At 45.4% G+C, this 12,802-nt stretch overlaps 1 protein-coding gene and 1 pseudogene across 2 annotated transcripts in view; both read left to right on the top strand.

Moving 5' to 3' along the window:
* LOC137654799 (uncharacterized) overlaps positions 1 to 3,101 on the top strand; it is a 3,134-nt pseudogene extending 33 nt beyond the window's left edge.
* Positions 1 to 12,802, top strand: part of LOC137654347 (putative ammonium transporter 3) — a 115,380-nt gene that overhangs the window by 84,450 nt on the left and 18,128 nt on the right. For both annotated transcript variants that reach the window (XM_068387963.1, XM_068387964.1), the window contains one exon: positions 12,095 to 12,226. In XM_068387963.1, the coding sequence (XP_068244064.1) occupies positions 12,095 to 12,226 (132 nt within the window). The remainder of the gene's footprint in view (positions 1 to 12,094; positions 12,227 to 12,802) is intronic.

Raw genomic sequence — 12,802 nt, 5'->3', positions numbered from 1 at the left:
TGTAAATTACGTAAGACTTTTGTCGGGAATTTCATTGCATTCTTTAGTCATTCAAGTTTCTATATGTGAATTTACGTAATTTTTCAGAATTAACTTTTTATTTCATGTATGTTTGCTACAAAGTGTTTTGTAGTCTATTCGAAAGTGTTGTAGGATTCGTGCGAGATATGAACAAGGGCTTAGGTAATGTTATTTTATATTCTATGATGTATTGCACCATGTTTGAGAGAGAATGTTTGGTGACATGGGCTTTGGAAGATTCTCTACCATATGTATAGAAACTTCACGAAGGCCCGGTGAGAGGATGTCTTTTTTTTTTTTTTTACTTCGAGGACAAATGGTGGGAGGAGCTAGCTGGGAGAGTCGTCTCGCGGGTACGTTGGTGTGCATCTGAGAGTTGCCTGAAACCCCCTGATTTACCTCTTGGCATTTTTATGCAGTTGGAAACTCTGACACCCTTAGGTACAGACCCCAACGCTACCAGAACTCGATCCTGGAAGGTTCTGGAAGCAGTTAGATTTCAATTACAAGATGACCCAAGGTTGGGTTAGGGTCATTTAGAGATAGAGATCGAGATCGAGATAAAGAACTGCAGCCTGAAAGCAGCCTGTTCCCTTCTCCCTCTCTCACCCCGTAACCCAGTTTATTGTTTTTGAAAGTGTTAATCATGTTAGTGAGTCCTCTCCTTAGTGACTCTGTGCCCCAAAGCAAATAGTGTATCAAGAAAATATGCAAGACTAAAAGGTTATTTTGAATTCATTGTATTAGGGTGAGTTAGGAAGTATAGTTTTTTGTAAACGTGAATATTCTATTATTCAGAATTGTTTCAGACTTTTGGATAATTTTCATTTCATTATTTTTTTTCTCAGGCTAAGGTTTATACAGATATAATAGTTCAAGTGAAGTTATTATATAAATTCAGATCGTTACATTTTTGTCTTAATCTAAATTTTTCCAGATTTAATTCTTGCCAGTGAATTATTTCATTATTTTGTAAATTCTTTCTGTGCTGTAATTTATATAGAATTTATCTATTTTTCTAGAGTGTATTATTCTAATCATCATTATTTAAGACCAGATTCTGCTTGTATCCCGTAAAGAGCCATAGTAATGCCACCCTGACACTTGCAAGAATTTGTGGCACGCATTGTCACGACTCGAGTCATGCCAATGAGCAAACTAATCATAAACTGGCGTGAAGTGTTCGTAAACCCGTTGTGAATTCGTGGCATGTCGTGACTAGAATTTTGAAATGTTCAAAATTTTGGTCACAACAAAATTTTGTGACCGGGTCGTGAACTATGCGCAAACTGTTCGTGAACTCGTCGGGACGATGCGGTAGGATGCGTGCTAGTGTGGGGCAATGCATGCCATGCCACGACTGTCACGAAATGCCATGAATAGTTCACGAACAGCTCACGTCGAGTTCACAAGTAGTTGACAACATGTTCACAAATATGCTTGCGTCGCAGCGTGGCCGTGCCTTCCCACTGACATGGTTACATGTACTTCACGCATTGATGGCACAAGCAGTTCACGACTAGTTTACACACTTCACTAACAGTTTGCGCATGGCACGAGCAGTTCACAGTCAGTTCACGAACAGTTCACGAACAGTTCACAAGCAGTTCACGACTACTGCACGACAGTGGCGCTCGCGTCGGTGTGGGGGTATATATAGAGCTTCCTGGACACTGCTCACCATTCCAGAGCTCACCAGCAAAGAGACAACATGCCTAAAACCAAGCTGACAAAAGGAAGAGGGAGAAGGCCAGAAGCCAACAGGCCAGAGGCAGAGACCGCTGATAGAGATAATTTTCCTCACTCATCAATATCAAGTATCGATCTCGTGATCCCGGAGACACAGCAGGATCCAATCGAAAGCCAGAGACAGCCATCCAGTGAGGACGAGAGAAAGCAGAAGAAGCGGGTCCGGGTGTCCAAGAAAGAAATCCCTGACTACCGCTGGACAAAAGAGGCAGAGTTTAGGTTGGCCGACCTTGTGAAGGAGAACCCCCCGCTGTATGACAAGAAGCACAAGGAGTGGCTCAACGTAGCAGCCAAGAACAGCCGGTGGGACCGACTTGGAAAGCAGCTGGAGCCTCCTGCCACCGGTGCCCAATGCAAGAATCATTACAAAAACTTGAGAACTAGGGTGGGGAAGATTATGAAGAAGGAGAAGAAGAGTGGAGCTGGCCAGACCCAAAGGAGTGCCCGTAACGACCAGATCATGGAGACCTGGTGTTACCTGATACAACACATCACCCGGGGAGAGACAGTCTCTAGTGAGCAGTTTGCTGTCCCAGAGTCAGCTGCAGTGATGGTCAGCGAGGGAGACGATGATGAAGTGAGGTCCACAGGTTCCCACAGCCAAGCATCTACTAGCACCAGGAAGGGCAAGGGCAAGGGGAAGCAGTCCAGCCTACCAACAACACAGACAGACACCACAACCGGCAACACCTAGGTGACCCACAAGGACCTCAGTAATGTAGTGCAAGATGTGAGAATCCCAATGTCTACATGTAGATTTTATTCCAGTTTCATCCATTGCTTTTGACATGGAATGTGCAATATGTTGCATTGAAATGCTGTATTAAATTGTTACAATGTTTGTATGTTTCAGATCATCTCCAAAGAAGAACCCTTGGCGCCCAGCCACACGTACACCGGCCAGCACAAGATCGTACACGATTTTTCGTGCCTGCTGGAAGGCCACATGCATGCCATCCCGGAGGACTACTGGCATGAATTCCAGATAGACTGCCTCAACCTTGTACACCGCTACAGGCAGCGGCGTCAGCTCTTCCAGCACCCACATCAACAACCACTCATGACCTGGCCAGGCCCACAGCAGCAGCAACCTTGGCAGCCCCCTCCGCAGCAGCAGTTCTGGCATCCACCTCAACCAGTAACCTTGCAGGCACCGCCAGAGCAGCAGCACCGGAAGCTCAGCAGCATCATCCAGCCAGTCAGCCATCACCTCTAACTTGGATGCCGCCCCAGTCACCACAGTCTTCAGGACAGTCCTCCTGGCCCCGTACCACGGAGTGGTAACCAGGGATGCCACCTGCACCGTCAGCCACCCTTGTCCAGGCTCCTTCACCAACAACTACTTCAGTATCGTCAGCCACCCTTGTCCAGGCTCCTTCACCAACAACTTCAGTATCGTCAGCCACCCTTGTCCAGGCTCCTTCACTATCAACTTCATTATCGTCACCCACCCATGTCTAGGCTTCTTCACCAACACATTCAGTGTCGTCGCTGTCAGCCACATTCAAGACACCTCTGACACCACTCAGCTTCCCGGTCCTGACCCCGGGGTCCGTCGAGAACTACCTAGAAGAGGCCATGTCACCCTCATCCCTCTACACCTCCAAGGAACTCAACACCCCACCAGTCCATCGGGTATCCCAACGCAACAGTACCACAATCAGCAAGGACACTTGTAAATATTTGTAAATAATTGGACTGTGATACTTGTACATATTTGATGTTTTCTGTTTTCATGTAAATAAAATGCTTTCTTATTTCAAAAAATAAAGGGCAACAAAAAAACACATGAAAAATAAACGTTTCTTTTATTTCAAAAATGGAACAACTGTGGATGCAGCTCATGGAGCTACTACCATTCTTTCTTGCTAAGGGACAGCACCAGCAGGGGACATGTAGTAATGTGAAAGGTGGTCTCGCTGATCCTTTGCATCCTTCTGGGTATGATGGCCGGTTAGAGACAGCAGCCCCTGGAGATGTCACTCAGTCCTTCATCCACCAGGGATCAGATCATGTGTGTCCGGATCTTCGCGGTCCACTTATGAAATTGCGTGTGGGTATCTGATGCGGATGAGGTTATGAAGGACACAGGCATACAAGGTGATCAGGTTGATGGTGTCGGGGTTCTGATGCATCATCGTGTAGAAGCAACGGAACCTTTGACATAAAATTCCAAAGGCATTCTCCACGACACGTCGGGCACGAGACAACCTGTAGCTATATATGCGTTCTCGTAGGACTTGTGACCGATGGGAGAATGGTTTCATCATCCAGGTTCGGAGAGCAAAGGCGTCATCCCCTACGAAGTGATATGGCACTGGGTGGTCATCATTAGGGAGTGGTTCTGGTTGAGGCACTCCAGCTCTGTTCTCTTCTACAGCATCATGCAGGGAACAGTTACTCCATGTTCCTCCATCCGACGCACCACCCTCTGCCCCAACATCCACATAGAGGAACTTGTAGGTAGCATCTACCACTACCATCAGTACAATACTGTGGAACCCCTTGTAGTTGTAGTAGTAAGAGCCAGCATTGGGTGGGTTCTTTATGGCGATGTACTTTCCGTCCACAGCCCCCAGACAATTGTGCTAATTCCATCTGGAGCTGAACCTGGCAGCAACTTCCTTCCACTCCTCTTCAGTTTTGGGGCAGCACAGCACTTCGTCCTTGTAGACAACGATGATGGCTTTACACACCTCGGGTATGAACTTGCATATGGTACTTGCTTCAACCCTGAAGCTGTACTGCAGACTTTGATAGGAATTTCAAGTGGCTAAAAAGCAGAGGGTAGCAGCTACCTTGAGTCCAACTTGAAGCGGTTCCCTCATGAAGGTGGACTGCTTCTGGAGGCGAGGGGTTAACTTCTCAACCATCTCTTGGAACAGGTCAGCTGTGATTCTGAGGTAATTTTTGTAGCCCCTTTGATCTTCCTTGTGGAGTTCAGTCAGTAGACTGTCATACTGTCCAAACTCGTGCCTTCTGGTTAACCTTTGTGTCTTTCTTCGAGGTGGGGTTGCCTTTTGTTGCTCTTCTGCCTCTGCCAGCCTTTTCTGCTGCTCGTCAACAATGGCTAGAGCAGCTGCCATGTATAGGAATCTTTTCCTCTTTGCAATGGTGTCTCTGACAGTAAGCATGGTTGTCTCTTCCAAAGCCAATCCAAGAATGACCAAGGGTTGTAGAGGCCCCGGTTTTATATGGCGTGGCCAAGTCGGCATGACACCATCCGAAGTGCGCAAACTATGCGCAAACTATGTGTGAACTCGTCGTGCCAGTTCGTGTCAATGTGGACATGAATGGGCACGCATTCGTGAACTATTCATGAACTTGTTGTGAACTCATCGTGAACTATTCGTGAACTAGCCGTGAACAAAACGGAAGCCTATCAGTTCGTGCCCCAAAATGGCACGACTTGCCACGACAAATTCGTGGCAGAAATTCGTGCAAGTGTCAGGGTGGCCTAAGTTGAAATGTTTCAATGATACTTAAGAGTAATTACCCAGTTTGGTTTTGAGTGTGATTAAGAGACCTTTGGATATTCGGTGTTTTATATATTGCTGTCTGGAAGTTATTTAACGGTCTCAGAATTCATGTATTAATGTTTTAAAGTGTAACAGTAGTAATGCAAAAGTAAACAAGGTAGTTGAAATTCGAGAGGTTGATTAAATTGCCAGTCGTAGTATGTATAATATCATATGTTTGGTTCCCAGTCACGAGTCATAGTATAATATATTTTGATAGTGCCTAGACTAGAGACCCATATCATATATATATATATATATATATATATATATATATATATATATATATATATATATAACGTGTGTGTGTGTGGCCTCAGGTGGCATGGTTGGAGCGACTTGGCCTTTTATTAGAAGGGGATAGGGTTCGATCCCAATAATGAGGTAGAAATTTATTTCTATTTGAGCATGATATTGTGTTGATATTTATCCTTATATATATATCTTTATGGTGAATATAATTATGGGAATGTATATAAACATATAAATTCCTTTTTTGATAAGTACTTCTGCATTTCCAATGATTCGAACCATGGCTCCCAGAAGTAATAAAGTTAAACATTTGACCTTGATGTCAGGATGCCAGAGAACTTAAAATCATTCATTAAACATTTGACTAAGCCCATTCGGTTATAAAGAGAGGCAAGTGTGACGGGCCGAGAGAGGAGTTGTGAAATCAAAGGCAGATTGGAAACGACTGAGTTATATTGTTGTGGAACACTCTCCTTATATACAAAACCTCAAGGCAACAGGACATGACAAGTTCACAAGACAGACAATATCACAGAGGAAAAACCAGACAGGAATTTTCATGTTCGTTTTAGTGCGAGGGAGGAGCAAAGATACAAGCATAATATATACAAAAGGAATTATGTACAATTGTGTGAAACACGGTTGGTACATGGCTCCCCCCCCTAAAAATGACATACTGTACATGTTAAATAGGGCGCCCTGATCTAGAGAGGCGAACTGTAGGCGGGTCATCTGGCAGAAGATAAGCAGGTTTTAGACGATCAATGGAGACCCAGTCTTCTTTGCCCCGAATGTTTAGGAGGAATGCTTTCGGACTGCGTCGGATCACAAGGAAAGGTCCCGTGTAAGGGGGCGTTAACGGTGGCTTGCTGGTGTCGTTGCGCAGGAAGACGTGCGTTGCAGAGTGCAAGTCCGTTGGTATGTGATGCTTCGCTGAGGGCTTGTAAGTCTGGCGGCACGGAGTAAATTTTCCCACGACGTGATGTATGCGCTGGAGATCGTCGGAGGAGGTTGTAGAAGGAAAAAACTCGGCAGGGACGACCAACGGGTCGCCATACACCATTTCGGCTGCCGAGACGTCGAGGGCGTCTTTAGGAGTGGTCCTTAGTCCAAGGAGGACCTAGGGAAGCTGAGTAAACCAGTTGCAATCCTTGCAGCGGGACATCAAAGCTGCTTTGAGGGTGCGATGAAAACGTTCAACCATTCCATTGGCAGCGGGGTTGTAGGCCGTTGTCTGATGTAGGGTGATGCCCAGGAGATTCGCTAATGACGTCCATAATTAAGAGGTGGAAGTGGTTCCCCTGTCAGAAGTAATATGCTCAGGGATACCGAATCTTGAAATCCATCCAGAGAGTAAGGCAGATGTACATGAGGCGGACGTTGCAGTTTCCATGGGAATGGCTTCAGGCCAACGAGTGGAGCGGTCGATGACGGTAAACAGGTAACGATGTCCTTGTGATGTGGGTAGGGGGCCTACAACGTCGACGTGAATGTGTGCGAAACGATGCTGAGGTTGAGGAAAGGTGCCCACTCCTGAATCCGTGTGTCGATGTACTTTGGAAGTTTGGCAAGAAGTACAGGCACGGACCCAATCCTTAGCATCCTTAGAAATGCCGTGCCAAATGAACTTTGCCTTCAGCAGCTGTGCAGTAGAACGGCACGAGGGATGTGAAAGGCCGTGGATGAAATCAAACACCTGTCGGCGCATGGGAGCAGGAATCCAAGGTCGCGGTCTACCAGTACTGACGTCACAGAGGAGGGTGGTGTTGGAGTTTTCAAGGGGAAAATCCTCCCAACGGAGGGACGTGCAGGATGTCCTACAAGCTTGATACTCTGGATCCTGTCGTTGGGCTTCAGCCAGGGCGTTGTAATCCAATCCCAGTTGAACGGCAGCCAACGTGTTTCTTGACAGGGCATCGGCAACGGGATTCATTTTCCCAGGGACGTATTGGAGGGTGCAATTGTATTCAGCCACGGCGGAGAGATGTCGGCGTTGACGGGCGGACCAGGCGTCAGACTGTCGAGTGAAGGCGTGCACCAGAGGCATGTGGTCTGTGCGAATGACGAAGGGCGTACCTTCTAAGAAATGGCGAAAGTGACGGACAGCCAAGTGCACCGCCAGCAATTCTCGATCAAAGGTAGAATAACCCGATTCTGCCTTGGACAGTTTTCTGCTGAAGAAGGCCAATGGGCGGGGCGAGCCTTTGACCACCTGCTCGAGTACTGCACCAATAGCGACGTCGCTGGCATCGGTGGAGAGAAGGAGAGGGGCGTGTGGGATAGGAAAAGTGAGAGCCGCAGCAGTTGATAGGGCCTTCTTTGCATTGCAGAAGGCCGCTTCTTGAAGGGGACCCCACTTCAAGTCCTTTGGCTTGCCCTTGAGGGAGGCGTAGAGGGGAGCAAGAGTGGCGGCAATGGCTGGCAGAAAGCGGTGATAATAGTTGATCATGCCCAAGAATTCCTGCAGAGCTTTGACGGTCGAGGGCGTGGGGAAATTCTGAACGGCTGCTACCTTCTCAGGGAGGGGATGGACTCCTTCAGGAGTGATACGGTGCCCTAAGAACGACACTTCGTTGGCGCCAAAGGTACACTTGCCGTACCGGACTACAAGGCCGTTTTGTTGCAGGCGGTCGAGCACAATGCGCAGGTGACGGAGGTGTTCCTCTTTTGAGGAGGAGAACACAAGTATGTCGTCCACATAACATACACAGAAAGGGAGGTCCCCTAAGATGCCATCCATGAGACGTTGAAACGTTGCCCCAGCATTACGAAGGCCAAAACAGGAGTAATTGAAGGTGTATGTGCCAAACGGAGTGGTGATGGCAGTCTTGGGGATGTCTTCTGGGTTCATAGGCACCTGATAATACCCCTTCAGGAGGTCGAGCGTAGAGAAAACCTTTGCTTTGTGCAGGTAGGAGGTTACATCGGCAATGTTTGGGAGGGGGTAGTGATCCGGTTCTGTTTGCATGTTCAGGCGCCTGTAATCCCCGCACGGACGGAGGGAGCCGTCTTTCTTCAGAACGATGTGTAAGGGTGACGACCATGGGCTGGAGGCCTTTTGGCAAAGGCCCATTTTCTCCATTTCGGCGAACGTCTGTTTGGCGGCAGCCAATCGTTCCGGTGCCAGACGTCTGAATTTTGCGAAGACTGGGGGTTCCGCCGTCTTGATATGGTGATAAATACCGTGCTTGGCAGGAACCGTGGGCGTTTGGCGAAGTTCTAGACGGAAAACTTCCGGGTACGACGTGAGGAGGTGGGCGTAGGCATCCGTGGGTGCGCTGATGTGGAGAGCGAGGTTAGAGGAGGCGGGTTGAAGAGGTGTCGACAAGTACGAGTCTGCGTTGACCAATCGTCGGTGGGCGACATCGACCAGAAGGTGGAAATGAGAGAGGAAATCCGCACCGAGGATTGGCATTGTGACGTCAGCAACGAGAAACTTCCAATTGAATTTACCGTTTCCGAACGATAATGTGAGGCTCTCGTAACCGTAGGTGAGTATCGCAGATCCGTTGGCAGCTACCAAGCGGACGTCGGCAGATGTAGACAGACTACGTTGTGCCTTGAAGAGTTTCCTTGGCAAAAGAGAACGACAAGCACCCGTGTCTACCAAAAATCGCACGCCCGTTCCTGCATCCTGTAAAAAGAAAAGATTAGAAACATGGGAGGCCACCGCCACAAGCGATGGCCTACTTACACGTTTTTTGGCTACTGACAATCTTTGGCACATTTCTTCGCGGTTGCCCCGAATCTGAAGTGGTAGTAGCAAAACTGCGGTGGATGGGAGGTAGTAAGTGGCTGTAGAAGTCGTTCGTTGGGGCGCGAGCGATTGGTGGGTGGTGGGCGGCTTTGTCGCCGCTTCGGCACGTCACGGGGTAGGCGTGTATGTCCTACGGCATTCATGTCAGCTTCGGTTGACGTTGAATAGGCATCCTCGTCGTCAGGGGTGGAGGCGTTGATGGAGGTCTTGAAGCGGCTGTCCATAAGGGCGTCGGCTTTGGTCATCAAGTCCTTTATGGGTAAATTATCGACATCGGGTATGGCAGCGCGCACAGGTTCAGGTAAACGGCGTATCCAAAGGGTACGGAGTAGGTTCACCTCACGAGGAGAGCCGTCTGCGGCAGGTTGAAGGCGAGCGATACTGGTCATTTCCCTGAGGGCAAGCGAAGCCCTTTGGTCCCCCAACAGTTGTTGCGAGAGCTGAAAAAACTTTGCTATACGGGCGGCTGGCGACGGCGAGTACTGCTGCAGAAGGCATGATTTGAGGTCGTCATACGCTATTGGGGTGTCTCCTTGTTCACAAAGCCAGTCGGATATTTCTGGGAAGGTGTCCTCGGGTATCGCCGCGAGAACATAATCCGCTTTGGTGGTTGAGCGAGTCACGCCCCTGATACGAAACTGGACTTCCGCGCGCTGAAACCAAGCAAACGCCTCTCCGCTGGCAAACGATGAAAGTTTGAATGGAGCGGCCGCAGCACCAACTGCCGTAGAGTCCGCCATAGTACCAACGATGAAGGGGCGAGGGGGTGGGGGTGGAAGGCGGTGGGAGCGAGTCGACTTCCGGGGTCACCAATGTGACGGGCCAAGAGAGGAGTTGTGAAATCAAAGGCAGATTGGAAACGACTGAGTTATATTGTTGTGGAACACTCTCCTTATATACAAAACCTCAAGGCAACAGGACATGACAAGTTCACAAGACAGACAATATCACAGAGGAAAAACCAGACAGGAATTTTCATGTTCGTTTTAGTGCGAGGGAGAAGCGAAGATACAAGCATAATATATACAAAAGGAATTATGTACAATTGTGTGAAACACGGTTGGTACACAAGAGTAGATTCCGACTCTACTATATTAGTTCTCAGAATCGAAATCGACCACCCATAATTACTAGAGGTGATTGGTATGTAGCATATTTTCATGGTATAGAAAATGTATCACAGTGTACAGTATATGCTTTTTGGACACAGATTCTCTCTTGTGCAATTGCTTTAGTGAAATCAACGAGTTTCCTACAGAAATTCCGGCAATTACTTTGTTTCTTAGATTCTCCAGTTCGAGCCTTTTGTAAAAAATAACAGTGATTTCATGATTTTGTTTATTCTATCACCACAACTGATTCGTCAAAACTAAGGCTTTACCAAGTGACTACTGATAAACGTTATTTTTACAATTCCATCTATTATAAGGATCTGGCTAGAATTACGATCAATTTATCAAACAATATTTTAAAGGCTACAAGAAAAATAGAAAATGAAATATATCAACATTTCAAAGACCCTTTAAAGATTATAGAGAAGAAAAGGACAAAAAAGTGTGCTTATACATACATACACAAACACACGGGCACAAATGCGCACTGCAAATAGAATTGGCACAGAGACCACCCGTTGTAAAAGTTTGATGGTCAAGGTTAATCTGCGGTCAAGGGTCAAGCATAGGTCGTGGTTATGTGTCAGGAACAGCTTCGTTGTTGGCCCTCTCTTGGAGGTCGTATCCTTAGGGAAGAGTGCAGAATCATAGGCATCTAGATTATTTAATACAACCCCATTTATATATAATATGCCATATTAAATGGATTATTCATTTTCCTATATTTTTTTTTTTTTTTTTTTTGAAAATATGTACTATGAAACTATTTACATTAAGAACAGTATTCACCCGAGTGGATATTTTCTAACGAGAAAAGTTTTCATAAGTGATTAAAGTACTGAAGTCTAGAAAAGTTGAATTACCATAGGCTCAATCTGCTCCTTTGAAAGACTTAACTACATTTTAAAGTTTAAATCAGTGTGGTCAAAAAATATCCGGCAGGTGCACAATAGATATTCGATTCCTTGAACTAACCCTATTTGTTATTCGGACAGTCACCGGAATGAATAGAAAATTCGAGAGTGACAGGTGATACTGTCGTTACTTTCCCCTTCAGCTTTTCTGTTGTCTTTAAGGGATAATTTTCGATGGGGGATCATTTCTCTCTCGCTTTTGTTAATCATTATTTAGGTTTTGCGAATAACTTTGCCTACCAGTATCATTTTGACAATTGACTATTTTTCGCACATTACTGGTAACTACTTATATGCCGCGAATATGTACTGATATTTTGACCTTTTATTTCTCTATTATTTTAAGGGCCATGTTTTCTGCTGAACCCTTAAAATCTGAATTATGAAGTCCTTTAAACTCAACTATGTCCATTACTCCTTTCATTCATCAACATTCATACACTTATTGTATACACAAAAATGTAACCACCTGTGTGAATATCAATGAGTTTTGCATGTACATATGTTAAAAATATACCAATTAAAAAAAGATTCATCGATACACAAGTGCGTTCAATTACCTCATCATAATTTTTTTTGAATATTGAATTGAATTTCTCCTCAAACAGTTATATACAGCATGAGAGAACTATAGACAATTATTTTTCAAATATTTATTTTACCAGTACTGAATCACATCACAGAAACTTCTGTACCATTACAGGCTATGTGAAAATCATTCAACTGTTTGACCCCGTTTATTTACTGATTCTGAAATGTTTTCTCTCAAAGCTGGATGTGCTCTTTACACAACCTGGGAAGCGTTGGCTGTTGGTACCGTAGGAGGCTTAATCGCCGTGATGGCTATGCCCATGTTTGATAAATTACATATTGATGACCCTGTGGGGGCTACTTCAGTCCATGGTAAGTTAAAATGACCCATCTCTTTGTAAAGTTCATTAGTGTTAATTATATAGTTTACAGAATTAAATGAAATAACTCAGACATCAATTTTGATTGGAAAAGTTGTAAGTACATATACTGTGTGTAATTTTTATTGTGAAATGAGATGGATAACTATTTCGGATATAGACAACCTCCTTTGCTAGTGCAAATAATAGAAATGCGCATTTTAGTCTTGCTTCTTCCTTTTACGTTTGAATAGATATATATACTTCACACACACAACTAGTTTTCCTCACATTTAAGGAAATCTAAATTTATTATAACCATACATAAAACTCTTCACTGAGTTCAATCCTTTTTCCTTAATAAGGAAAAATACTTTGTTGATTGATGTCAAAAATGCAGTCTATTTATGCTGTATGAGGTAGAGAAGGAAATGTAGGATGAAAAGTAGCAGAAGGAAATGTAGATTAGAGAGCAGGAGGAAGAGGAAATGTAGTATGAAGAGCAGGAGGAAGAGGAGGAAATATAGGATGAAAAGTAGCAGAAGGAAATGTAGAATAGAGAGCAGCAGGAAGAGGAAATGCTGGATGA

This window comes from Palaemon carinicauda, chromosome 15 (genome assembly GCF_036898095.1).
Source record: "Palaemon carinicauda isolate YSFRI2023 chromosome 15, ASM3689809v2, whole genome shotgun sequence".
NCBI lineage: Eukaryota > Metazoa > Arthropoda > Malacostraca > Decapoda > Palaemonidae > Palaemon > Palaemon carinicauda.
The sequence above is the reverse complement of the archived record's forward strand: the minus strand, read 5'-3'. Positions and strand labels throughout refer to the sequence as shown.